The 27,680-nt window shown below is 53.5% G+C and overlaps 1 protein-coding gene across 2 annotated transcripts; it reads right to left on the reverse strand.

Moving 5' to 3' along the window:
• Window positions 1-2,078: 2,078 nt before the first annotated feature.
• Window positions 2,079-27,623, reverse strand: ZNF282 (zinc finger protein 282). 2 transcript variants are annotated; one of them, XM_058723927.1, is made up of 8 exons: window positions 27,326-27,623; window positions 24,611-25,030; window positions 15,106-15,232; window positions 14,447-14,566; window positions 12,495-12,614; window positions 11,128-11,241; window positions 9,536-9,649; window positions 2,079-3,449 (listed from the first exon to the last, which is right to left on the reverse strand). In XM_058723927.1, exons 1-8 carry the CDS (start codon window positions 27,488-27,490, stop codon window positions 2,689-2,691), a joined length of 1,941 nt encoding a protein of 646 aa, XP_058579910.1. In that variant the 5' UTR covers window positions 27,491-27,623; the 3' UTR covers window positions 2,079-2,688. The 2 variants fall into 2 exon arrangements, with proteins under 2 accessions (XP_058579910.1, XP_058579911.1); XM_058723928.1 differs by lacking the exon at window positions 9,536-9,649.
• Between the last annotated feature and the right edge of the window lie 57 nt (window positions 27,624-27,680).

Genomic DNA, 27,680 nt, shown 5'->3' on the forward strand with positions numbered 1-27,680 from the left:
AGGTATGGCCAGGCCAGACTGCTGTTTTGTGATCCCAATTCATGCCTCCCTGCCGCCTTTCATCCTTACCCCACATGGCCTCCCACCTCGCCTCCCCCTGCCCCATCCAACTCATCCTGCAAGCCGTGACTTCTCCAGTTCTGGAAGGAGACAGAAGCTCTTAGCCGTAGATTATCTCTTAACAGGGAGTCTGGTAGGAAAGAGTTTTACTCTTGTGTCTTTTTTCTTTTTTTTAACCATTTAAAGTTTTACTGCATGCATTAATTTTTAAATTAAAATAGTTAATTTTAATTAACACATCGTCAGAAGGAAAATAAAAATCCACCTTCAAAGCAGGACCCCTGACCTTTGTCCTGCTTCAGTAAGTGGACTCCAGGGTCCACACTGAGGTCCCCTGCTGCCTGGGAAAGGTCCACACTGAGTGTCACCACCTTTGATCAGCTCCTGGGGTGGAGTTCACTCTAGGACATGCCCAAGGCCGGTGCCAGATGCTGGGGTGTCTCATGGTGTAGCCGAGGGGCACTTGATGCAGTGGCGTCCACCAGACCAGGACGCAGGAACCAGACAGCCCTGGCCCCCCCTCTCACTGGCTCAGTCACTAAACCTCTTTGGGAATCAGCTCCTTGAGGTTAAAATAAAGGGAGGGACTCCGGCTATGCGTTCAGGTGTTTCAAACCCATGTCTCAACAGTGACTTCTCCCCCTTCTTCGCACTCTCAACAGCCAAAAAAAAAAAAAAAAAAAAAGAAAAGAAAAAAGAAAAGAAAAAAGAAAAAGTTGGTCTTATTCTCCATGATTTAGATTCTGAAAATATTGATTTCCTGCATATACTCTTACAAGCAGAATACTGCCTCCTCCCAAAAGGAAAACACTGGACTAGAAGGTTCCCTTCTGCTCTACCAAAACTCCACGGAATCTGTTTAACTTCTCATCTCAACTCCTCTTCTTAAGATTTGCCTTCTTCAGAAAGCAGGAAGGAAAAAAAGAAAATCGCAGTCGGGCTCCGGTTCCTCAAGGCTTTACCGTAGGAAGCCATGCTGCAGAGCCCTCTGGCCTTGTGAAAATGCAGTCTGCAATCTGGACACCTTTTATTTAATTTCAAGAACTCCCCTTGCCTGGCGGAAAGGGGTCTGAGCAAAGCAGCGCAGCGCAGATGAGGGGAGGGTGGAAGCAGGACACTCGCAAACTGGTGCCGGCTGGGCTGCCCCGACTGGGACAGAAGCAGGAGCGACGGGAGGGGCAGAACAAGTCATTCTTGACGCAAACAAGGGTCTTGGGGCGCGCCACCCCATCCCAGTGCCTGGTCATGCAGGATGCAGAAATGGAGACCGTGGCCCCTCAGGACCACGGAGCAGATGCACCAACCGAAGGGAGTCCTTTGGGCGCCTCCCGAGGCGCCTGCAGGGTCTGGAGCAGAGTAGGATATGCTGTCCACGAGCATGGTCAGATAACAGATAGCACCGGTTGGGAGGCTCAGGGCAGGAGACCGAGGCTCTCAGACTCTAGCACCCGCTTGCCCGGCCCTCCCGGGAAGAGACTCACTTCCTTGATCGCTGCTCCTGTGGCCACAGCCTCTCCCTCACCCCTTCGCCCTGGGAATAAATCAACTGGAATAAATCAACAAAGTGAGGTCTGACCCAGGGCACCGGCTGCCTCTGCAGGGCCGGGTCACTACTGTGCAGTAAAAAGACGCACCGGATTGAAGGACCGGAGGTGGGAAGAACAGGCTGGGGGCAGGGGACCTACTGCCCGGGCAGGAAGAGCCTTTCTGGGAGGCACCAGCCAGGGCATCTCAGAGCTGCTTGGTTCCCCGCCCCCCGCTGCTTCTGATTTCTGGTGGGTCAGGGGAAGGAGGCAGGAGAGAGACTGAGAGAGGCCAGGCCAGAATAGTCTCTCAGACGCGGGAGGTAGGCAGTGTGTGTGGTGGGGGACACTGCTCTGGGGCCCAGGAGCCCTGCCACTCTTCTTGCGGGATCCTGGGTAAGCCATCCATCTGGGGTCTCTCTTCTCTCAGTTGCCAAGTGGGGACGATCCTACACCCCATCCACCTCAGAGGGACAGGCTAAGGGTAAAAACGGCTGACGGATAGAAAACACGTTTAAAAAAGTACAAAGCGCTATTGGAACGCGAGGCAGTGCTGTCATAAGACACGTTACCCCTTAGCCCATCCCTCATTTCACCGACACACTTTGGCTAACCTACTCGGCATCTCTTAACCTTAGGACCTCATTTCTTTCGCTCAGAAGGCTTCTGGGACTCCCTAGTTGCTTCCCCTGATCACAGTCCGTGACCCCCGCGGCCAATGGGGCGCGCCAGGTGCCTGAGGGGAGTGCCCGAAGGCTGTCGCCTCTTCACTGTCCCTCTGGCACCTTCCCTTGGGGAAGACGCTCAGCTGGCCCCTTGGTCCACCCTATGAGATGAGCTGGCCGTCCGTTCAGGCCGGACAGGTCTAGGGGCCCCTGCCAACCCCCCCCCTTCCCCCCCCCCCCCGGAGGACCCTGTCTGGAGTGCAATTCCTCTTCCCAATTTCCAGCGGGCGGCAGGTGGAGGGAGGGAAGGCGCGCAGAGAACCACGAACCACGGGCAGGATCGGGTTGGGGGGGGGGGGTGTTCCGGACGCGCCCCCAGCCCGGGGCCGCTCCCCACCCCCTGCTCCTGCCGCCGGGCCCTCCCCTCCCCCAGCCCAGCCCTAGTCGTGCTCTGGTGGCGCCTGGAGAGGCCGAGGGGCGCCGAGCCCGGGGCCGCCACTGTGCACGCGCAGGTGGTCCTTGAGCGACTCCTTGTAGCGGAAGCTCTTGCCGCACTCGCCGCACGTGTAGGGCCGCTCGCCCGTGTGGATGCGCTGGTGCTTGAGCAGGTTCTGCTTGCGGATGAAGCTCTTGCCGCAGAGCGCGCACTGGAACGGCCGCTCGCCCGTGTGCAGCCGCTGGTGGTTCTGCAGGTGCTCCTTGCGGCTGTAGGTCTTCTCGCACTCGGAGCACTTGTAGGGCCGCTCGCCGCGGTGCGTCATCTGGTGGCGGATGAGGCCCGAGTGGCAGTTGAAGCTCTTCTCGCACTCGGCGCACTCGTACGGCCGCTCCTTGGTGTGGCTGCGGTGGTGGATGATGAGGCTCTTGCGCACCCCGAAACTCTTGCCGCACTCGGGGCACGAGTAGGGCTTGCTGCGCGCGCCGTGCAGGAGCAGGCTCCGCCGCAGCCCGCCCGGGCAGCAGCTGCCGCAGCCGCCGCCTCCGGGCCCCCCGCCCGCGCCCCCGCCGCCCCCCTGCGCCCCGCCCGCGCCCCGCTCCCCGGCCAGCGCGGGGAAGCCGTCGTCCGGGGGCCCGCCGCCCGCCGCCGTCTCGGCCGCCGGGAGCACCGCCAGGCTCGGCGGAGCCGGCTGCGGCTGCGGCTGCGGCTGCTGCGGCTGCTGCGGGGCGGGGGGCGGGTTCTTCACCAGCAGCAGGCTGTCACCTGCAGAGGAGGACACACGAAGTGACATGCTGATAGCGCTCTGTCCGGGGTCCGCCCCCCCGCACACCCTCCCTGAGAGGGGCCCAGGCCCTTAACGGATTTCCTCTGCAGCTATCTGGGCCTCAGCTTCTCCGAAAAAATGAGGGGACTGAGCAAGGGCAGGGGGCATGTTCCCTATGGTTCCGGGGCTCCTTGACCCTCTGACATGCCCAAAGCCACCCGCTGGCCAGAGAGCACCAGAAGCAGGTCCAGCAGGTGGCACTCGGTTAGGAGAGGAAACACCTGCAGAAAGCAGGGGCAGGGATGGGGGGTGGGGGCTGGGCTATGCGGAAGTCACGCTGGAAGGCCGAATTGCCAGGAAATAAGAAAACCGCATTCTGATGTTTGATGCTAATTTATCTAAGGAGAATCTCTGGACCAGAGGGAAAGAATTTACCAGAACTTATCCAAGGCGAAAGCCTGTCTGGGGGGCCTACAGAAATGGAATGCAGGGAGTGGGGACCAGAACCACACGGCCATTTTCAGTCATGTTTCTTTGAAGCCACTGGCCTTCAGACTTGAACAGCAGCACAGTGCCCGGACCACTGGGCCCAGCCTGCCGTCTCTATCCCCATCAAAACTGACCAGACAACGGGGGGGGGGGGTTCAGTCAGTTAAGCCTCCAACTCTGGATTTTGGCTCAGGTCATGATCTTGTGGTTCGTGAGTTCAAGCCCCGCATCCGGCTCTACGCTGATAGTGTGGAGCCTGCTTGGGATTCTCTGTCTCCCTCTCTCTCTGCCCCTCCTCCAAGCATTCTCTCTCTCTCTCAAAAATAAATAAATAAACTTAAAAAAACCCCAAAAAACTGACGAGGTAGAGAGCCAACTCCATAGGACACTGGCCAGGGGCAAAAGCCACAGTAACTCTCCCGGCCTCGATCCAGGGTGCCAGGCCTTCAATCCTGTAGGACTGATCGTGGGCTGTGGCCTCCATCGCAGCTGCACCATGGGCCTTGTTTCTCCCTCCACCCAACCTGCTTCTCTCACCCCTTCATTCCCAAGGGGACCCCAAGGAACCACATGCACATAAGCCTCCATTTCAGGGCCTGTTTCCCAGGAAACCCAACTTGAAACAGTCCTAATTTCTACTCTGATAATTCTTCCAACTCGGTGTGCGCATCAGTCCACTGCTCTCACCTTCCCATCATGCACCCGCTCCCCTCTGCCCTCCCTTGCTGACCCAGCTTAGTTCCTGTGGTCAGCACCGGGGTCACTGGGCCACGAAACACCCTTTATGCCTCTGCTCTGCTTGCCTGGGGAACCCCAACACAGCAACCATGCTTGAGCAGCTGAAGACGGCTGGCAAAAACTGCACAGATCTCAAAAGGGGCCCCCACCCAGCCTGGCACCCTACTCTACTTCTCAGCGTGCCCTGATTTATGGGGCGTACATCCCACCTCTTCCAGCCGCCAGCCTGAGGACTGTTGTTCCCGCCCTCACTGGCCAGTAATGGATTCAGACTTAGGCATGTGACCTCGTTCTGGCCGATGACACGTGAGTAGGAGGCTTCTGGGTGCTTCCTCACTCCTTCGAGTGTAGGAAAAGAGATGGCCTTTCCTTTCCCTCTGGTCTGGATGTGACTGCTTCGGAAGAGCTGTGCCCACCTTGCTCCAGCCATTCCAAGGAGGCTGAACAAAGAGCTGGAAAGAACCCGGGTCCCGGATAATGTAGCTTCATCCTTGAATCAACTTGAGGCTGAACCTCAACTGCCTCTTAGTTATGCAGTGGAATAAATGTCTTCATTGTTGAGGGCAGTTTCAATCAGGGGTCTAAAGCAGTGGAGAACAGCCTACCAGGTACGGTGGTCCAGTATCTCCCAATTTAAGAGAACATTCTCCCCGGACCCCATGTGTTCCCAGGCTCCGCTACCCCATCTCACCTCATCTTTGGTCCTTTTCATACCAATGTTCTTGAAGAGTTATCTACCCTTGCTTTTACTGATCTCTTTCAAACTCTCCCCGCTGAAACAACTTTTTCAAGGTCATCAACAACCTCCAAGTTGCCCAATCCAATGGCCTCTTCGCAGTCCTGCATATTCAGGCCTTCGTTGTGTTTGTAGTTAACCCTCCCTCCCTTGAGAGTCTCTTCTCTTAGCCTCTGGATTTCCTCCAGGTTCACACCTCATGGCTCTTTAATTCTTTGTCTACGCTCTCCCTAGATCTCTTAGAGTCCCCAGCCTTAAAATAACCTATGTGTAATAATTTAGCAGGCCTTTGTCCCTGGTCCCTAGGAGGTAGCCTCTAAATCCTTGGAATTTCCAGGGTGAAAGGAGTGTCTTTCTTATTCAAGGTAGGCTCTGGTGTTATGCTAATGAGGCAATTCGTGGTGAGTGCCTAGATAGTGGAAGCCAAAAACTGATGACTCAGGATCTGGGCTGCCTATGCCTGTAAGACCCTCCCCACGACTGGAGAGAGGGGACAGGCTGGAGAACGACCTCAACCTCACCTCCAGTGGTTCAATCAATCAGAAGTATGCAAAGAAACTCCAGTAAAAATTCTAGACACAGAAGCTTCAGTGAGCTTCTCTAATAGGCAATACATACTGTGTATTGTCACACATCACTGTGCTGGGACGGTGACACTCCTGATCCCACAGGGAGCAGACAACATAAGCTTCAATGTTTAGGACCCTTCCAGAACTGGTCCTGTGGATCTCTCCTTTTGCTCTAATAAAACTAACTATGAGTATAGATGCCTTCCTGAGTTCTGTGAGTTGTTCTAGTGAACTGAATGAACCCCAGGGGCTAACGGGAACCCCTGGATTTGTACCCAGATGGTCACAAGTGAGTGGGTTGGGGACCCTCAAATTTGCAGCTGGTGTCTGAAGTCAGAGCAGTCTCGTGGAGGAGGGTACTTCACCTGGGAAGTCTGGTCTAATTCCAGGGAGTTGCTGTCAGAAGTCATTGCCACCTACAACCCCAGGTGAATCTAACCCCGAGTTCTCTCTTGAACTTCAGACTCCTGTGTTCATCTGCCTACTTGGATGCCATCTCAGATCTCACAGGCCCAAAGTAGAGCACTTGATTTACACAGTGAACCGGCTCTGTCCCAGGACTCACCATTCCAGGAAATGGAATTTTGGTTCAGGTCCTGATTTCACGGTTTGTGAGTTCGAGCCCCGCATCGGGTTCTACGCTGACCCCATGGAGCCTGCCTGATTCTCTCTGTCCCCCCCCCCCCACCCCCATCCCTCCCCTTCTCTCTCTCTCAAAAATAAATACAAATAAATGAACATTAAAAAAAAAAAAAAAAAAAAGGAAATCAGATCATGTCACTAACCTGTTTCTTCCCCAGGGAGGCCTTTCCTGACTTAACCCCCCAGCCCCCACCCCACCTGCCTGCTTTCCCCCTGAGTCATCACCTCAGAGCCCAGACTGCCCCTGACTTTATCTGGTGTGCTCATGAACTTGCTTGTCCCCCATCACCTTCCCACATAAGGAGCGACCCAGGCTCTTTTTCCCTGCTGTTCCTAAGTACTTGTAATACTGCATAGCACAGAGTAGGCACTGAGGAAATCTTTCTCAAATAACAGAAATTGAAAAAGGCGGGGACCAGAACTTTAACCCAAGGCAGCGAACAACGTGGGAATTTCAGGAGTGGGCCTTCAAATCGCATTTTGTAGGTGTTGGCATCTGCGTAGGGGAGTCTGGCTCTAGGCTCCTGACCCCACTCTCTCCAGAAGCATCTGGTAGCCACGGGACTCCAAAGTCCTCCTCAGACTTCCTGCTTCGATGGAGCCTCACGCACATTCCCTTCCCTTTGGCTGAGTTAGATTTTTCTTCCTGTCTTACACTAGCTATCAGATATAATTGAGGAATCCCTTTTACTACAATGTAGTGTCCAATCAGGCTGAAGTCTGACTTTGGGTCAAACAGGACACCAGGTCTTTCTTGCACACCCCGGGGCAGGGGGAAGGAGGCTGGCAGAGACGGGCATCCTAGGATTCTGTGTTTTACTCTAATTCCACTACCCTCTCCAGTCCCAAACCCTCTCCAGAAGACGTGATCCCACGTCTCACCAAAAGTCCATCCTGTTGTCCTTGAGAAAGGACGTGCACTCTTTAAACCTCAGAGATACCACAGGTGAGATACTAATTTCAAGACGAACAAGTGGAAGGCGGGCCCCCCCTTCGGGAGAAAGTCAGGAAGCTCTGGTAAGAGGCTCTGGTGACTAGGCCGGTGGGAGCATTTCCCGACACTCCTGTCTCCCAAACACTGGGCATTGCCTCCCAAATGCCAAGGTTCGAAGGCCTCCCAGAGAGAAAACAGCACGAGGCAAATCGTTCTGTGACTCAGAATATCCAAACCGAGTAGGTAAAATGGTCTGCTCACTTGCAAAGCTTTGCAGTCTCTGTATAGACTCCCCTCGATCATTCCCACGGCCACACAAGGTCTCCAGGAAAAGGCTCCTCCAGGCCCACGTACCCCCAGGCAACTTGGAGAAATCAAGCGGTCGTGCTGAGGGACAAAGGTTTGGGCAGAATTCCTGGCACGGGGTTTAATGAACTAGCACCTACGTCTTCGAGGCCAGAAACGGCCTGAGCACCATCAAGAAGGAAGTGGAAAACTGCGGTCGCTTCTTCCTGGCCTCAGTCAGTCCCCTGGCTTGCCCGGTCTCACCCCAGCCCAGCAGCAGGTCGGAAGAGGACCACTTTAAATTCTATTTTCAACAAGGGCACACGCAGCTCCTCTCCGGCTCCCTGACCAGTCCTCCAGCCCCCGCCAACTCTTCCAGACTGGACTCAACTGGTCTCACGGAGAGCGGGATCCACTTGCCTGGGTTTTAAATGGCCTTCCCGATCAGAAATAATCTATGTGCTCAGCTCTTCCCTGGATTCTAGGCTCTTGGAGGGTTTCAGGAGTATGGACAGGGAGCATACTGACCAGAAGACACTAAGTCAGCCATCTCGAGGGCAAGGACATAGTGCTAAGTCTGGCAAGGAACGCCAGCCAGACGCTAAGGGTGTTAAATGATCCGCGAACATATGCCTAAGGTCACTGGCCAATAAGTGAAACTTCAAAAAAGACCCAGGAGACCCAAGTCATGTGAGACGTTTGGTCCCTTACCTACTGGGGGAAAAAAAAATCCCCTCTGCCTGTTGGAGCTTTAGTATCTTTACCAGCTACTTTGGGAGGTCAGCTCAGGGCTGGCTTGGGACTACGGCCAGCGTCTTCTAATTACGTGAGCCACCTGGTGTCATCAACTCCTGCTCAGGCGCCAGTGGCTCGGCTCTCTCCCAGCCCCCTCTCCTTTCCCTGCTGTTACGAGCTGAACTACAGCCCCCCAAAAAGATGTGGAAATCCAAACCCCAGGTACTGCAGAAAGTGACCTTATTTGGAAACAGCCTCTTTCCAGACGTAATTAGTTAAGATGAGGTCATACTGGAGTAGCGTGGGCCCTGACGCTGTCTGACTTATGTCTTTAAAGGAAGACGGCTAGGAAAGGACACCGACACGCAGGGAGAACACCACGCGAGGGTAAAGGCAGAGGTGGAGCCATGCATCTGCAAGCCCAAGGAATGCTAAACGCTGCCACAAACACCAGAAGCTAGGAGGTTTTCAGAAAGGGCATGACCCTGCCGACCCCTTGATTTCAGACTTCTGGCCTCCAGAACGGAGAGACAATACCGTTCTGTTGTTCTAAGCCACCCCGTTTGTGGTGCCTTGTTAAGACAGCACTAGGAGGGGCGCTCAGTGGGTTGAGCGGCCGGCTTCGGCTCAGGTCATGATCTCACAGTTTGTGGGTTCGAGCCCCACGTTGGGCTCTGTGCTGACACTTCAGAGCCTGGAGCCTGCTGTGGATTCTGTCTCCCTCTCTCTGCTCCTCCCCCACTCGTGCTCTGTGTGTGTGTGTCTCTCTCTCAAAAATAAATAAACATTAAAAAAAAAGAAGACGACAGCACAAGGACACAAACATGCCTGCCGTCTTCCAAGAGGAAAGGAGACAGTGCTTTGATACAGAACATCACCCTGTCAGGGGGTAGGCCGAGGCAAGCAACCATCCCTGTGGACGACATACCCAGGGGCCCCAGGGGACGCGTTACTCACTGGGGCCAGAGTCTAATCCGAGCTCTCCTTCCATGGAGTCACGTGGGCCCCACGGGTATGGCTGCTCCTCCTGTTTGATCCACGACAGAATGTCATGTGCTGAGATCAGAGACTCTGTTCGCGGAAAGAAGGCAGCCTGAGATTCTGTTCATTCCCACTGAGCAGCCCATCAAGGGTTAGAAAACCCTCACATGCAAGGCCCGCCGCCCCGGCTCACAGGGCACATGGCAGTGGGGCATCTTTGTCTCATTTCCTGGCCTCCTCACCCTCCCAAGTGCCCTCACGGATGGGATCTCGCTTGTGCTCGAGACATTGAGCTGGCCACGGAGGAGGAGGCTTCCCCCAAAGTCTGTGCAGCTGCAGAACCCAGATGAGAACCTGCATCTTCCAATCTGTCCACGGAGCCCCAGAGCAGCCTGCGGGTCCACAAGAGGCCAGAGGGAGGTCTGGTGTCTGACGGCCCATGGGACCGGGGTACGAGTAATGGGACTTAAGAACCAGCAATGGCAGGGGCGCATGGGTGGCTCAGTTGGTTAAGCGTCTGACTTCAGCTCAAGTCATGATCTCGCGGTTCCCGGGTTTGAGACCTGCATTGGGCTCTCTGCTATCGGCATGGAGCCTGCTTTGGATCCTCTGTTCCCCTCTTTGTGCTCCCTCTCTCTGTCTCTGTCTCTCTCTCTCTCTCAAAAATAAATAAACATTAAACAAAAAAATTTTTTAAGTTCTAAAGTTGAAACAAGGAATGCTAGCTTTTTTTTTTTTTTAATTTTTCTAATGTTTATTTTATTTTTGAGAGAGAGGGAGACAGAGAGAACAAGCAGGGGAGGGGCAGAGAGAAGGAGACACAGAATCCAAAGCAGGCTCCAGGCTCCAAGCTATCAGCACAGAGCCTGATGCGGGGCTTGAACTCACGAACCGTAAGATCATGACCTGAGCCGAAGTCAGATGCTCAACTGAGCCACCCAGGCGCCCCAGGAATGCTAGCTTTTATGTCTGATCTTGTCTTCCTGGTGTGTGGGGTCAGTTGAGACCCTGGGGTCATCGCTACCAAATATGAGGACACGGGACTTCTCCAGCTCTACAAGCACACGTGAAAACACATACACGCATGTGTGCACACGCACACACACACACACACACACACACGTCCCAGACAGGTGCAACTTCACTGTTCTGTATGCGTGGACCGTACCCAGAAGTTTCTCAGAAGAGATTTAACTAGCGTCCACTCATGAAAAATTCCAAAAAATGTAAATTACTTTCATTCTGTCACAGAAATATACACCAGTTCTAAAAGTCTTTCTGGTTATATTTATTGCTCAAAAACTGTCATTGCTGAAATAACTGTCGCGTCAGTTACGTTGACGCAATAAACTGTCAATGTAATGATTCTTTTAGAAAAGCCCTCTGTACTTTACGAATGGTTAGATTCCAAAATCTGTACGAAGTTGCTAACTGAGGGACACGCTGTATTCTATCCCCTGAGCCTTTCACTGGCCTTTAACCAAAAGTGATCAGACTGACTTCCCAGCAGTTACAAAACTCAGAGAGAGTCTCCGTGTCCTTGACATTCATCCTGGTATCTTGCTCACCTGAATTGGGGTCCGTTGGAATATCTCTCTCTGCCAGATCCTGCTGATCCCATACGCACGGGTGCTCCTCCTGTTTAATCCGGGACAAGAGGTCCTGGGCGGAGGCTGGTGAGTCTGTGGGGATACAGCAACAAAGGCATCAGGGGACACGAGGGGGCCTGCAAGTCTGTGCTCTGAGTAAATCTCTCATTTCCTGCAACGATCTCTTTTCCCTAAAATTCAGACATAATTGAATCACACTAATTAATTAAAGGTTTAAGTCAGCTTGTCCCCATTTAATGGAGCTTTTGTAGCAGATGCGTGGATACTGTGGGGGGAGCATCATTACCAGTGACTTCGAGAGAGAGTCTTTCTGTGCTTCGGGAACTTCAGTCGTTAGAGTAAGAGTCACATTTGAGCACAAAGCTCCACCGTGGCCAGAGGTATTCCTCGCGAGGGGATTTTCCAGGAAAATGAGGCCTTCCATGAGCCTTTTAGATTCACCATTTTATTGGGATTTTTCTAAGATGTGTGCTCTCTCTTCTGCAGTCTGCTCAACCTCATTTACTCTTTCTTGCCTTCTTATCTCTCAAAGCTCTCTTTGAAGATACTAATACTGTGATGCCATCTGGAAGCATGCCTGATGGAAAGGGAACGGGCTTTCCTCCACTCAGATGATGTGATCCCTTACCTGTGGGCGTGAGGCTCTGACTAAGTGGGGGCTGAGGTTTGTGGAATTCTAACCTCTGGATAAGTAATGAGCTATAGTATGTTACGAGATCCTGTGATGGGTAATTTTGTGACAGCTAGGCCATGGAACCCACATAGTTGGCCAGACGTCATTCTAGATATTTCTGTAAATGTATTTTTTTTTTTTTTCAGAGATTGGTATTTAAATCAGGAACCCTTATGTCAAACGGACTGCCTTCCACAACGTGGGTGGGCCTCATGCCAACAGCTGAAGGCTTTCATAGAAAAAGACCGAGCACCCCCAAAGAAGAGGGGATCTGGCCAGCAGACTGGACACGGCAGCCTCCACAATCATTGAAGCCAAGTCCTTAAAATCAATCGGTCTGTCTCTCTCTCTCCACACCCGGACACACACCCACACTCACCTTGTGGGTTCTCGGGAATAGTTAAAATAGTTGAAAACTGATACAAAAAAGACAAGAAACAGGACAAGCTAAGCCCGGATGTGCGGCAGATTGCCGGAGCCATGTTCGTGCCCCTTCAGGAAACCTGTCTCTCTGCCCGGCCGAGGTCCAGCTCCTCCATTTCCAGCTCTGGCCTCTGGCCTGGCACACACAATGGACAATGCTGGGGGCCGTCAGACCATGCCAGGCCCTTCCTCTCCCTCCCTGGCTCGGGCAGCTCCTGGACTCACTCACCAGTAATGGACTCCGTGGGGATGGCTCTTTCCTCCAGGCCCCGCTGGCCCCGGACACATAGGGCTTCCTCCCGCTTTACCTGAGAGGACGAATCCTGTGCAGGCACCAGGGGCTCCGCTCCTGGGGAGAGGGAATCATGTCATTTTGGTGTCCTTTCTGAACAACATCACCCGGATGTTCTTGGGGTCAGGAGCACGGCTGACGGCACTTGTGAGGGAAGGACACGGGGGCTTCGGGTTCCTGGTGGGCAACTGCAGGGGACCCCGAGAAGCAGAAGGTCCTGGGAGCAGAGAAACAATCAGTATTCAGGACAAAGGGGTAGGCCTGGCCACAAGATGAGGTGTAATAAGGCCGGGAGAGAGTTCCAGAAACAGCCCAGGCTGGGTTCGGGGCTAATCAGGACCAGATCAGAAGTTTGACCTCCGTGTAGGAGTCACTGATTTTCACTTTTCACCCCAGTCAGAAAGAGGTGGCCAGATACACACACACACACACACACACACACACACACACACACACACACACAGGCCAGGTCCTTCTGATGTTCCATGGCGTGATGTACCAGCCCCGGCAGCAGGCGGCTTGGGTGGAGGGGGACAGATTAGATGAGGGACTGGGTTCAACACTGCCCGCAGCCCAGCAGGCGAGTCACCCGACCTCTCTCTCGGCCTGCTCGTTCCCCCCACAATGTGGGCATAGCGACCACAGCTCTAGCTCCCGCACAGGGATGGATGAGAACTCGGGGAGACTGCTGATGTACCGGACTGAAACGTGAACGCCTGCAGAGCTGGAAGGCAGGGAAGGGGCCACTCGGATGAACTGTCCAGAGACAGAGACTTGATCAGTGGTGGCCGGTGGCTGGGGGCCGGGGGCTTGGTGGGGGAAGTAGGAGTGACTGCTCATGGGTCCAGGGTCTCCCGTGAGGAAAATGTTCTGGAACTCGACAGTGGTGACGGTCACACAGCTTTGTGAACCACTGAATTACACACTTTATAAGAGTGACTTTAGGGGCGCCTGGGTGGCTCGGTTGAGCGTCCGACTTCAGCTCAGGTCATGATCTCGCAGTTAGTGAGTTCGAGCCCTGCGTCGGGTTCTGTACTGCCAGCTCAGAGCCTGGAGCCTCCTTTGGATTCTGTGTCTCTGTCTCTCTCTGTCCCTCCCCTGCTCACACTCTGTCTCTCTCTCTCTCAAAAATAAATAAACTTAAAAAAAATTAAAATAAATAAATACATAAATAAAAGAGTGACTTTATGGCACATGAATTACATCTCAATGAAGAGAACAGACTGGCAAGGAGGGGTCGCTACCTTCTAAGGGAGCTTCCTTAAAAAGGACAGAGTTCAGGGGTGCCTGGGCGGCTCAGTCGGTTAAGCGTCCGACTTCAGCTCAGATCACGGTCTCAAGGCTGAGTTCGAGTCCCGAGTTGGGCTCTGTGCTATCAGTGTCGAGCCTGCTTCAGATCCTCTGTCCCCGCGCCCCCTCCCCTACTCGTAATGTCAGGAACTAGATCTCCTGGGGACCACACATCCCCTCTTGAGTAAGGAAGGCAGTGAGGAAGGCGTGAAGTGTGAATCTGCCTGTGGTGAGGCCCCAGCAAAACCCCGTATCCATGCGGGCTCCCCATCTGCCCCGGGGCCAGGCCCGGCTGCTCCCAGGTCTCCAGCCTCTCCCTGCAGGCGGAGGTCAGGCCTGGGAGGCTGCGAGCCTGCTCCTCTCTTCTCTCTGCCCAGCTCACCTGGGCCTCCACAGCTGCCTGGCTCTGACCCAACAGACAAGCTCGGTGCTCCTTGGGCCCAGAAGCCTCTTCCTGTAAGTGACTGCCATTATTTCGGTGGTGGCAGAACCGGCCCCAAAAACGACTCAAGGGAAGCCCGTCTTGAACTCAAGCAAGGATGGTGAGGCTTCTCTCCTGCCCTGCCCTTGGCCCGGGGCTTTTTTTCAGCTGCCATCACCTGTGTCTGCATCCATTAGGATTTCTCGCTCTTCTGGGTCACGCTGCTCCCACACACAAGGCTCTTCCCTGGGCTCCGCCTGGGATGGCGCATCCGGCTTGGGCACCGCGCCCTCCGCGTCTAGAATGAGTTGGAGGGGAAGGAAGGACACAGCGAAGTTGACCAACGGATCCCGATCAAGGGCGCTGGCAGAAGTCTCCCTCACCCCAAATGCCCTCCCCACCAGAGGGCCCCTCGAGGCGGTGGCCATCACGTATACGAGCTAATCTCTTATGAGGAACCTTGAGAACCAGCGAACGGATTCCCAGGTTCTGGTGTAGAAACAGCTGGACTCTGAAAGCCAGCAGCAGACAGACCGGGGCTCGTCCAAGGCTATTGGGATGAGGCGTGTAGTCAGGTGCCAGTGATGCGGTTTGGCTACATTCCAGAACAAAGCAGCCCCGAGCTGAGTGCTATAGTGACAGTTCCTGTAACTGGGCTTTCAACCATCGTGTTGTTAGAATCATTCTATCTTTAGGGCATTATAAGCACAGAGTTTCTTGCATTTCCCTGAGGGATAAACACGAACACCTTGCCCGGGTGGTGTGAACGTGGGTTGGAAAGCGTTTCACTGCCCTCTGCACACGCTGCCTGCCCCAGAGGAGGGAGGGCGCTCTTACCCAGGGACACCAGGGTTTTGTAGTTCTCCTTGACAAGGTTGTTGTAAAGCTCCTTCTGCCACTCGTCCAAGTTCTTCCACTCATCCTCAGAGAAGTAGACAGCGATGTCGACAAAGGTCACCGGAACCTGGGCCGACAAGAGTCATAGTCTGGCATCTGCTTGCTTGTCCCCACAGCCTCCCCTCCAGGGGCCACGGGGACCCTTTCACCCCAGAGCCTGGCCTTCGATCTCCACGGCTCCTTGCCCCCCAGATCGCAGCCCAGTCCACCTCAGTGGGCACAGTCCACTCTACTCCCGATCTTCTTATGCTTCCAAAACAGGGATGGTCAACATGCCATCGCCCCACCCCTTTTTTTTAACGCACTTAACCATATCCTTTGTAAGTTCGCTTTCAGGTAAACTGGGTACCTGAAGGCAGAGCTGAAATCCACATGCTGCTTTTGGCACTCCAGGTGTCAGAGGTGTGGAAGGTTCTCAGGGGGGGGGGGGGGTCCCTGTCCCCAAACCTGTATTTCCAGTCAGGTTAGCTCAAGGTACACGCTTACATTTTTGTCACCAAAACACGTAAATCTAAGGGCGTGTACTAAAGCTGCAGGACCTTGATCTCGATGGTTCGACGCTAGATTCCCAAGCATCTGGAGGCACCTGCTTTGGAGCCAGTAACTGTGTGTTGAATATGTTGAACGGCTGTTGCCAGTACTGGGCAGCTAAGTCCACTGCAGCCTGGCTCACCCATCGCCGGTGCGGCTCCCTAGTGATTCCACCCAGTCTAGTCTGTTCTCCAGGACTCCTATTTCGGTATGACAAGGGTCCTTGTCTCTACTCCCCTCAGACGCTCACCGGCATGGCCCAGCCTTGCACCAAATCTTTCAAAATGGTTTCGCTTCATGACTTTATTATCTGAGCTTCCCCTCCGGGACACATGGCCTTGTCGCCATCGCTCGCATCCTGGCCTCCCACTCTCCATTCTCCCCAGCCCTAACTGGAGTGGGTCAGGCTTCGAACCTGCACACACGTGTGGCCAAGGCAAGCCCCTGCGGCACCTCTGGACACATTACATAAGGACAGCCCTCGGGGCACCTGGCCCACTGGCGTCCAGCTCGGTGAGTGGGCAGTGCCTTTACATGAATTAGAAATGTCTAGGGGCACCTGGGTGGCTCAGTCTTTGGCTCAGGCCATGATCTCACAGCTCGTGAGTTCAAGCCCTGCGTCGGGCTCTGAGCTGTCAGCACAGATTGCTTCAGATTCTGTGTCTCCCTCTCTCTCTGCCCCTTCCTTGCTCATGCTCTGTCTCTCTCTCTCAAAAATAAATAAACAGTAAAAAAATTTAAAAGAAGAAGAAGAAGAAGAAGAAGAAGAAGAAGAAGAAGAAGAAGAAGAAGAAGAGGAAGAAATATCTAGGGGCCCCTGGGTGGCTCAGTCAGTTAAGCATACTCTTTTTTTTTTTTTTTTTTTTTTTTTTTTTTTTTTTTTATTTTTGGGACAGAGAGAGACAGAGCATGAACGGGGGAGGGGCAGAGAGAGAGGGAGACACAGAATCAGAAACAGGCTCCAGGCTCCGAGCCATCAGCCCAGAGCCCGACGCGGGGCTCGAACTCACAGACCGCGAGATCGTGACCTGGCTGAAGTCGGACGCTTAACCGACTGCGCCACCCAGGCGCCCCCAGTTAAGCATACTCTTGGTTTCAGCTCAGGTCACAATTTCACGGTTCGTGGGATCAACCCTCACATCAGGCTCTGCAGCAACAGTAAAGAGCCTGCTTGGGATTCTCTCTCTCTGCCTCTCCCCTGCTGGTGCGTGCTCTCTCTCTCTCTCTCTCTGTCTCAAATAAATAAACTTAAAAAAAAAAAAAAACTTTCATTAAAAAAAAAGAGGGTACCTAGGTGGCTCAGTAGGTTAAGCGTCCAACTTTGGCTCAGGTCATGATCTCGTGGTTCACGAGTTCAAGCCTTGAGTCAGGTTCTGTGCTGACAGCTCAGAGCCCAGAACCTGCTTCAGATTCTGTGTCTCCCTCTCTCTCTGCCCCTTCCCTGCTCATGCTCTGTCTCTCTCTCTCTCTCTCTCTCTCTCTCTCAAAAATAAATAAACACTTGGGGCGCCTGGGTGGTGCAGTCGGTTAAGCGTCCGACTTCAGCCAGGTCACGATCTCGCGGTCCGTGAGTTCGAGCCCCGCGTCAGGCTCTGGGCTGATGGCTCGGAGCCTGGAGCCTGTTTCCGATTCTGTGTCTCCCTCTCTCTCTGCCCCTCCCCCGTTCATGCTCTGTCTCTCTCTGTCCCAAAAATAAATAAAAAATGTTGAAAAAAAAAAATTAAAAAAAAAATAAATAAATAAACACTAAAAAAATTAAAAAAAAAAAAAAAAAAGAAGAAGAAGAAATGTCTAGGGGCCCCTGGGTGGCTCAGTCAGTTAAGCATCTGACTCTTGGTTTTGGCTCAGGTCACAATTTCACAGCTCGTGGGATGAAGTCCCCACATAATGCTCTGCAGCGACAGTACAGAGCCTGCTTAGGATTCTCTCTCTCTGCCTCTCCCCCGTTGGTGCTGTCTCTCTCTCTCTCTTTCAAATAAATAAACTTAAAAAAAAAAAAAACTTTCATTAAAAAAAAAAGAAAAAAAGAGAGGACTTAGGTGGCTCAGTCGGTTAAGCGTCCAACTTCGTCTCCAGTCATGATCTTGCAGTTCATGAGTTCAAGCCTCATGTCGGGTTCTGTGCCGACAGCTCAAATCCTGGACCCTGCTTCAGATTCTGTGTCTCCCTCTCTCTGTGCCCCTTCCCCACTCATGCACTCTCTCTCTCTCTCTCTCTCAAAAAAACAAAAACAAAAACAAAAACACCAGACCTGCTGGTGCCCAGCTCAGTGAGTGGGCAGAGGCTTTATATAAATTAAAAATGTCTTGGGGGTACCTGGGTGCCTCAGTTGGTGAAGTGTCTGTCTTCTGCTCCGCTCATAATCTCACGGTTCGTGGGTTCATGCCCCTTGTCAGGCTCCATGCTGACAGTGCAGAGCCTGCTTGGGATTCTCTTTCTCTTTCCCTCTTTCTCTCTGCCCCTCTCCCATTCTCACACATGATGCCCTCTCTCTCTCTCTCTCAAAATAAATAAATAAACGTTAAAAAAAAACGACAGAGGGGCACCTGGGTGGCTCAGTCGGTTGAGCGGCCGGCTTCGGCTCAGGTCATGATCTCACGGTCCGTGAGTTCGAGCCCCGCGTCAGGCTCTGTGCTGACAGCTCAGAGCCTGGAGCCTGTTTCAGATTCTGTGTCTCCCTCTCTCTGACCCTCTCCCGTTCATGCCCTGTCTCTCTCTGTCTCAAAAATAAATAAATGTTAAAAAAAAAAATGACAGAATTGTCTGCTCTCACATCAGGTGCTCATAACCTTACGGGCATCCTGCACACCTATATGCCACCCGCTGAGTGATAGCTCACGCATCACCCATCTTTAGAGACAGAAGAGAATTCCTAATTTCCTGGATCTTCCACCAGACTTCGGCAAATCCCCAACCTGGGAAAACCGACACAGACCACTTTCCGCATTTGAATTTCCTGCTGCTAGACAAAAGTCACAAAATTCTGCAGGTGACACCCACCATACATTCGTGCCACTTGTCCCAAGGCTGCTTTGGAAGCCTCTCGTTGATCTTGTTGACATCTGCTGTGCTCCCTGAGAGGCATCTTTCAAACTCTTCCCTCCTCCCAACCCTCCCCTACCCCCATCGGTCCCAGATTCTGCTCACAGGTAGCTGCTGGCAAGCTCCCCTTCTTGGCCCGTCTCACCAAGCCAACCCTCCTGCTAACGTGCCCCTCATTTCTCCTCCATCTCCTGCCCGGGAAACTCAACCCAAACAATCTTTTCTCTCTGACATCCCAGGCTCTCCCTTGTGGGTCACCCAACCTAAGATGAACCCAACTCTGCTGCGTCAAGAGACCCTACCCTCCCTCTTTGCTTGAAACACACTTGGCATTTCTTCTCCACAACCCATGCCTCCTTTAACCCTTTACAATCCGGCTATGAACCCCTCACACTCTGAAACCACACCCTGGATGGTCATCAGTGGCCTCTTGTTAACCCTCACCCTTTCAGACCTCTTTGAAAGGGCAGATCGCTTTTCTGGAATGTTCTCCTTGTTGGTTTCCACAACTCTGCTTCCTCCTGCCCACCACAGCTTACTGCTTCCTCTTCCTCCCCCAACCCCAAGGCTCTGCCCTTCCCCTTCCCTGTTCCTTCGCTTTTTCTTCAGCAAATTCATCCCCTGCACCACCTCAGTGGTTACCTTTTTGCACATGACACTCTTCAGCTTTCCTTGTTGCCTTCAGAGTTCAGATTTCCACAGCCCTCTGAGTGGCTCCATTCAGTCGCCTTTTAGGTACCTCAAACTACACGTATCCAAAACCAAGTTCATTCTCTTTTCCAACAGGCCGACTCCTCGGCCTCACTTCATCATTTCTATGAAGAGTCACAATTCTGGAATCATATTCTCGCGGTCGGAAATAGACATCCCTTCATAAAAACTTCCCTGGGCCAGGATACAGCAGACAGTCTGAGACATGGCTGGAGACTGCAGGGAGCCTACAGTCTGGCTAGACAGAAAAACCATCCGTGAATTATCTGTCGGCCAATTAACAGACACAATAGAACCCAAAAGGCACAGAGGATCTGAGAGACAACAGCCTTCCTTGGATCTGACAAAGCGGATGCATTTAGCATGGCCAAGAGTACACGATGAATTCTAACTATTACTAGCAACGTTAATTAACTTTCTCATGGTGCTTTACGGGCGTGGGTTTTACAATAGGCCCACAAATTCTTTGACCATCCCTTCCAAAAGTACAGCCCAATTCTCCTCCCCCTGAGTGCGGGCAGAAGATTCAGTGACCCACTTCTAACAAACAAATTAAGCAGCGATGTGTACGATTTCTGAGCCCAGGTCATAAAAGACATTACGGCTCCGCGCCGGTCTCTCTCTGGGGTCACTCAGTCTTGGGGGACAGCTGCCATGTCGTGAGGACACAACAGGTGTGTTGGGAGGTCCACATGGTGGGGAACTGAGGCCTCCTGCCATCAGCCAAGTGAGTGGGCCATACTGGAGACAGGGTCTCCAGCCTCGGCCGAGCCTTCAGGTGACCATAAACTGGATTATAACTTCATGAGACTCTGAGCCAGAACCACTCAGCCAGAACTCCCTGAGTTCCTAACCCACAGAAAGCACAAGATGGTAAATACGCTAAGTTTTGGAGTAATCTGTTACACAGCCACAGGTAACTAACACACAGCGAGCTACACAGTGTTGTCCCATCAACAAAATCAATGAATCCTCACAATTCATGCGACACACGTATCATCATTTTCATTTCCCATGAGAATACTGAAACTCAGAAGGACCAGCTGGGCATTTACCTACAGCATCATTTACTTCTCCTTCACTTCTTTCAAAAGAGGGACTGAGGAGGCTCCGCGACAACCAAAAACAGACTTCAGCAGGTGTAGGAAGACAGTACGTGGCAAAAGCCGAGATTCACACCCTAGTCCTTTGATCCCAGACCCCATACCCATCCCATCGTTCTGCGAGGGCATATGTCAACTTGGTACACCTAACGCCCGATCCGATGCACAGAACACACAAAGGTGCCACCGGAGGCCACGGAGCCAGGTTAAAGCATGTGGCACGGAGAAGGGGAAAGGGCAGTGTGTGAAGAGATGCCGGTTGGGCCAGATAAGCAGTGTGCCAAACCACACTGAGAAGGGGCATCTATGGCTGCAGCAGGAGGGGGTATTCGAGAGAGGAACCAAACCACTCTTACAACTCAGTTCTAGGAGCCCGCAATAAATTGCCGTCACACCACTCTGCTGGCAAAGTCACTGCCTTGGTTGCCTCAGCAGATATGGAGACAGAGGAGACCCAATCCCTTATTTGGAGGTGGGAGCTCTCCAGCTGGACAGACTCACTCGGCAAATACTTTTGGAATACTGACTAAAGTCAGGTACAGCTATAGGCAAGGAGACACAGCAGTGAACCATGCAGAAATGACATTCCGGTCAGAGAAAACCATCCAAGGGGGCAAAAAAAAAAAAAAAAAAAAAAAGGAAGTACATACTTACGGTGCCCAATGGCACAGAGCAGGGACAGGGAAAAGAGCATGTAGGGATGGGGGGGGGCGTGGTTTTCTTGTTTGGGGGGAGGGGCATGGAAGGGCAGACCCCTGGATGGATGGAAGCAACGGGAGGGGTCCAGGTAGGTACTCAGGGAGGGAGCTTGCTAGTGGAGGAAAGTCCCTGAGGTTGAGACTGCGTGGCCGGGAAGGAGTGGACAGGAAGGGCGGAGGGGAGAGGAGGTCAGAAAAGTGCAGCTGGAGAGAGGGCTCCTGATGGAACAGGGGCTTTTATGTTGCATGAGGGGGAAGCCATTTGGGGGTTTTAAGCAGAAGTAACCGATTTTTTTTTTTTTTAATTTTTTTAAATGTCTATTTTTGAGAGACAGAGAGAGAACATGCGCAATTGAGGGAGGGGCAGAGAGAGAGAGAGAGAGAGAGAGAGAGAGAAAGAGAGGGAGACACAAAATCTGAAGCAGGCTCCAGGCTCTGAGCTGTCAGCACGGAGCCCTACTCATGGCTCAAACTCATGGACCTCGAGATCATGACCTGAGCCAAAGTCAGAGGCTTAAATCAGCCACCCAGGTGCCACTAACTGGTTTATATTTTTGAAGGATCGCTCTGGCTGCTCTGCTGAGAACAGACTGTACAGGGTGAGGGACGAGGATGGAGACCAGGCAGGAGACCATGGCGACAGAGGTTCCCACCAGATGATGGTGGGAGCAGTGGAGATGGAAAGCAGAGATTAGACCATGGACAGTATTTTGAAGAAGAGTCAGGCAGACAGCATTTACCAATCTATTGGAAGGAGGGTTGAGAAAGAAAGGAAGCAAACGTGACCCCAAGGTTTTTGGCTTGAACACCTGGAAGGGTAGAGTCGAGTCATCTTCCATGGAGACGAGGATGATTCGGTTAGAACAGGTTTCAGGCAGAAGATGGGAGTTCAGTTTGGTCGTGTTAAATCTAAGATACTGATTGAATACCACTGGATTAGCAGGTAGACATGTGAATCTAGCATTTAAGAAGGAAGTCTGGGCAAGAGACAGAGAAAGAGTGTGGGAGGGGGGGACTGCATTCGGGAGCCGACAGCACACAGGCTGCATTCAGAAAACCGAGATGAAATGAAATCATGAGGGAGGGAGCGTAGATAATGAGTCAAAGGTCAACACCCAGCTCCAGACCTCTCCAAACAGAAGAGGTCGGGAAATGAAGGTGAACCAGTGCGGAAGACTGAGCAGGAGCCACGAGTAGATAGGAGCAGAATCAAGAGAGGTGACTTGGGAGCCATGTGAAAAGGTATTTCAAGGAGGGGGGTGGCTTCCCTGTATGCATTGCCACCTTCGGGGCAGAGAGGACGAAGACAGAACTGACTGTGGACATCATGAAGGCTTTGGCAAGACAGGATGGAGAGGTGAGAGCAAAAGCCTGGTGGGCAGAGGTTCCAGGGAGAATGATCCAATTACCAAGGTACTGGGATACTGAGAATAGAGGAACACGTTCAACGAGACCATGGAGGATGCAGAGGCAGAATCCAGACAGTCAGAAACTTGGGAGGACACAGGGCCTACTTTCTTCTACAGACACTTTTCTTTTCTTTTTTTTTTTTTTTTAATGTTTATTTATTTTGAGAGAGAGAGAGAGAGAGAGAGAGCGAGCTGGGGAGGTACAAAGAGAGAGGGAGGCAGAAGATCCAAAGCAGGCTCTGTGCTATCAGCGCACAGGGGATCATGGGGCTCAAACTCACGAACCACAAGATCATGACCTGAGCTGAAGTCAGATGCTTAACCAACTGAGCCACCCAGGTGCCCCTCTACAGACACTTTTCATGGAAAAATGAAAGAGACAAAGGAGGAACTGATAGATTTTAAAAGACTTAAAAAAAAAATAGCACCTTCTTAAGTTCTGATCCAAACAAATTAATAGAAAACAAATTATAACATGTTTGGAAGACCAGAAAATGTGAACACTGACTGGATGTCTGAGTGGGCTGAGGCTTTTGTGGTGGTAGCAATATTGAGACATTATTTCAGAAAAAGACTCTACTTTTTAGAGCTATACACTGAAATATTTACAAAAAAAAAAAAAAAAAGACTGATATCTGAGACTGGCTTCAAAATAAAATGGGAGGGGATGTGGGTAGGGATTTAGAGGAAACGGGCCAAGGGCTGACAGCCATTGAAACTGGACAAAGGATGGGCACCTGGGTGGCTCAGTTGGTTAAGGGTCCAACCACAGGTCAGGTCATGATCTCATGGCTCGTGAGTTCAAGCCCCGCGTCGGGCTCTGTGCTGACAGGTCAGAGCCTGGAGCCTGTTTTGGATTCTGTGTCTCCCTCTCTCTCTGCCCCTCCCCCACTCACGCTCTGTTTCCCCCCCCCCCCCCCGCCTCTTTCAAGGATAAACATTAAAAAAAAAAATTAAAAAACAAAACTGGATGATGGGCACAGGACAGTTCATCACACTATTCTATCTACTTGTGTGTATATTTGAATTTTCTATAATAAAAAGATGAAAAAGGGGAGGGAGAAAAGGAACTGGAGACAGCAAATACTGATGACTCGGTTAAGGAATTCTGCTCTAATGAGGAGCAGAGAAATGAGGCACGGGCTGGAGGGAGAGGCAGGGTCTAGGGACGGTTTCGTTACAGAGACAGGCAATGTTCGAAGATGTCTAGAGCAACCAGTAGAGGCAGGAGTGGACGACCCAGAGGAGAAAGGGGGAGAAGGCCCGAGTGAGCCCCGGGGTCGGTGAAGGGTGGGCCAGTAAGGCCGCAGGAACAGGGAAGGCAGCAGGCCCGAGGCAGCATCGGACGAATGTGGTGGCTTCACGTGCATCTCTTTTGGGGACTCCCATTTTCTCAGTGGACCAGAGGCTGGGTCATCAATCAACCGTGCTATGTTGAGGATCCAGAGGGACAGTGGGAGAGCGAATGGAAGGGGGAAATGGAGCATGAATTCTGAGCTGCAAGAGGGGCCCACAGGGGGGAAGGTCACAACTTCCTAGCAATTCCAGTTAGCATGGTTTGGGGTGTGTCTCAGCCACGCTCAGGTAAGTTCATCCAAAGATAACCAATGACTCATGGTCGTCTGTAGGTGCCAAGGGGAAACCCCAAGCAATGAAGAGCTGCAGGAGTCTGCAGACACCCAGGTACCTTGGGGGTATTGGGAAAGGTGACGGGAAAGGCCAACAGAGAAAAGCAGCACACGGATTCCGCGGGGAATGGGTAGAGGGCAGCCTCGCGGAGCTAGAAAATTCAAGACTAGGTTGTTTAAGCGGAGGCAGGCTTTAAGAGAAACTGAAATCCCACACGGGGGAGCCAGAGAGTTGCATGGGCAGGACTGGCAATTTGGAATCAAGAGTTGTTCACATGTGCGGGTCCTCGCTTCCATCTCTGCCCGCGAGGACCGCTACGTACCTTGGGGACCTCCCCCTTGCTGCCCGGCGGCAGCCTCAGCACCCAGAAGTTCCTGTTTCTCAGCAGGTTCTCCATGTTCTCCAGCCGCCTCTGCAGCAGCCCGTACTCCTGCAGCAGGGTCCCCAGCACGGCCCACTTGCTCTCCATGTGGTTCCCGAACTCCACGGCCGTCTTCTCGCAGTCCGCCAGCTTCTTCTCGGCGGTGCCCGTCCGCCCCTCCAGATTTAGCAGCTGGCTGGCCTGGGCATCCACCTTCCTCTCCACGGCCTGAATGGCGGCCACCACGGTCCAGAGCGAGATCTCTGCTGTGGGCAGCTGGGGCTCTCTCATCATGCGGTCAGGGAAGACGGGTGCCCTATCTGGGAAGGGCGGGAACTGAAAAGGCATCGGTCGCCGGGCATCCATGTCCCATTCTTGAGCCTGTGTGCGGAACGAGAAAGTGACAGCCTGGGATGAGACCCTATGTGAGTGGGGAGTGGGGCCTGACAACAGGAAACAACGAATCAAATGCCTCAGATTCTCGCCCTTCCGCCATGCCCCCACCCTCCAGGCCACGCTGTTCGTTAATGTCCCCAGTGACAGCTCAAGCAGCCCAGCCAACCTTCCCATTTCCTGCCATGGTCACTGGTTCACCTACCTTGACCCTTGGCAGGTCAAGGCTGTGGACACCACCCCCCCCCCCCCCCTGCCTACAATGTCACATATCGCTTTCACAGAATAGCCGCTTTCCTCAGGGGCTAGACTTAGTGATGAACTCTCTCTGGAGTTGCCTAGTGCTTTCTGTTTCAGAGTAAGAATTTTCTTGTAAGTCATCTGACCCTAATCTTCCCAGCCATCTCTAAGCAGGTTGGGGCAAGAATGATTATCTCCACCTTCGAGATGATGGAACTGAGGCACGGAGAAGTGGTGGTCATTCTACGGCACCCGGTTTCACCGCCAAATGGGGCAGCTCTAGGTGCCGCAGGGAACAAAAACACAGTTGAGGAAAGTGCCACCATACCCAGCAGGGCTGTGACCCAAGGAGCCACCAGAGAGCCCCAGTGAGTGAGCTGAAGGGCAGCCTTTTTTCCATATACAACTACTTATTCATATTTTCTAAAATGAAAATAGGCTCACCAGAAAACATTCACTGACGAGGGGAGAAGAGGACGTGCCTAAGAGGAAGAGGAGACTTCCCAGTCCCGTCCTTGCTTCCTGGAGGAGGGGCACCCCAGGGTGCAGCTCTGTCCCCAGAAGGTGAGGCCCCCTGGGTACAAGTTGGGAGCTAAACCCTATGACCAAGAGGGGGTGGTCACAGTTCATTGGTGACCTGGGAACCAGCCCCATACCATAGCAGCAACCAGGGCTTAATAATGGACAACAGCAGGGATGATAGCCAATTCTCCTTACATGTGCGATGGGAGGAGGTACCGTTTTCTTTTCTCCCTGTTGCTGCTGAAGAGGCCCTCAGGCTGGGCAACGTGGTGGCTTGCTGCTTAGGGGTGACCCGGGCAGGCTAGGGACAAGCATGCCAACTGCCCTAACTCTAAGCAGCTGTGACCGTCACAGAGGAACACCCCACAGCTTCCAGGGAATCGCTCGGTGACCTGGGATAAAGGGGAACAGGGCCCTGGATGCCAGGCCCTGCAGAAGAAAGAGGCGATGTTTCCATCAAAGCCATCCATCTGAGCAGATTTAGGCTTGACTCCTCCGGGCCCATAGGAGGAGACAAGGGCAGACAGCGGAAGCTCAGAGCGTCCCCAGGCCCAATTTGCTTTTGGAAGGTTTAGAGACCTAAGGCTGAAAAATGATCCAACACAACGGAGCAGCTCCCGGCTAACTTGTCAGAACCCGGTCGAGAAGCAGGCCAGGAACAGAGGGGGCTTCTGGGGGATCCGCCCAGGGTCGGTTCCCACACTCTCCGGGGGCGGGGAGACCCGTCCAGGTCTCCATGGGCACCACCTCCTCGCCTTTTACACAGTACACAGCTCCCAAGCACTGGCTATCAAACTCCCCTGCACACTGAGGTCCTCACGGAGCTTTAAAGAACTGACTGGTGTCTCCTCTCAACCTTAGAGACGCTGATTTCACTGGGTTGGGGCCAAGTTGGGCGTCAGGAGTCTTAAACGCTGCTCGGGTGACTCTAACGTGCAGCCAAGTTTGCCAACGGCTGAAAAGAAGGCAAAGTCACCTCTCGACGGCCCCTCTCCTCCGTCACACCCGGTGCAAGGGAAAAGCGAATGACTCGTTAGACTTGGTGCAAGATGGCAATACAACATCCAAAAATATCTTTTTGTCAAAGTGGCTACGGTGTAAACCTGTTGGGGTACGCAGGTGCGCACACGCCCGGGGCCGGGGCACGAGTGCGGCGGGCCGAGCGCTCGGCCGCCGGGCGCGAAGGTGAGCCGCGGTCACGGCTCCGCCAGGTCTCGGCCCCCTTCCCCGCGGGGCCTCCTCCGGGCGCCCGCACCCCGTGCACGCGGCCTCGGGGCCTGCTGCTCGGCGGCGCGCGCGGGCCGGGCCTGCTCGGGCGCCGGGGCCGGCCGCGGGACTCGGGGCCGGGCCTGCTCGGAGCCGCCGCGCCCCGCCTGCCGCGCGAGTCCTCCCGGGCCCCGGGCCCACCGGGGCCTCCGATTCCGCGCCCGCACGCCGAGGGCCCCCGGGCGCCCGCAGCCCCGCGCCCCGCCCCCACGGCCAGGCGGCGCGGCCATGGCGCTGGGCGGGGGCTGCACCCACCTGCATGGGCGGCATTCCCTCGGCCATTTCCCCGCGCAGCGCCGGCTCCTGGTGGCAGACCTCCTCCGGGGGCAGAGCCTGGGCCCAGCTCCAGCTCCCGCTGTCCAGCCCCAGGCCCTGGATGCCCAGCTGCTGAGGCTGCGGCCGTGTTGACACAAACTGCATCCTGGGAGTGCTGTTCCCCGCTCGGGCCGGCCAGGGAGAAGAAGAACGTTTTCCAGGCGCCTTCCCCCTCTCCGGGGCCGGACAGCTCCATCTACAGCCCGTAGGAGCAAACAGTCCCCTTCGGCGGCGCTCCCCGCCCCTGCGCCGCCAGCTCGCCAGCCAATGGCCTCCGAGTTCCTGCCCGCCCGCG

This window comes from Neofelis nebulosa, chromosome 4 (genome assembly GCF_028018385.1).
Source record: "Neofelis nebulosa isolate mNeoNeb1 chromosome 4, mNeoNeb1.pri, whole genome shotgun sequence".
NCBI classification, from domain to species: domain Eukaryota; kingdom Metazoa; phylum Chordata; class Mammalia; order Carnivora; family Felidae; genus Neofelis; species Neofelis nebulosa.

Coding starts and splice junctions, on each gene's coding strand:
- ZNF282 (XM_058723927.1), bottom strand. CDS start 27,490: ATGCAGTTTGTGTCAACACGGCCGCAGCCTCAGCAGCTGGGCATCCAG. Junction 15,233..24,610: donor GCAAGGGGGAGGTCCCCAAG/GTACGTAGCGGT, acceptor TTGTCGGCCCAG/GTTCCGGTGACCTTTGTCGA. Junction 14,567..15,105: donor CAAAACCCTGGTGTCCCTGG/GTAAGAGCGCCC, acceptor AACTCATTCTAG/ACGCGGAGGGCGCGGTGCCC.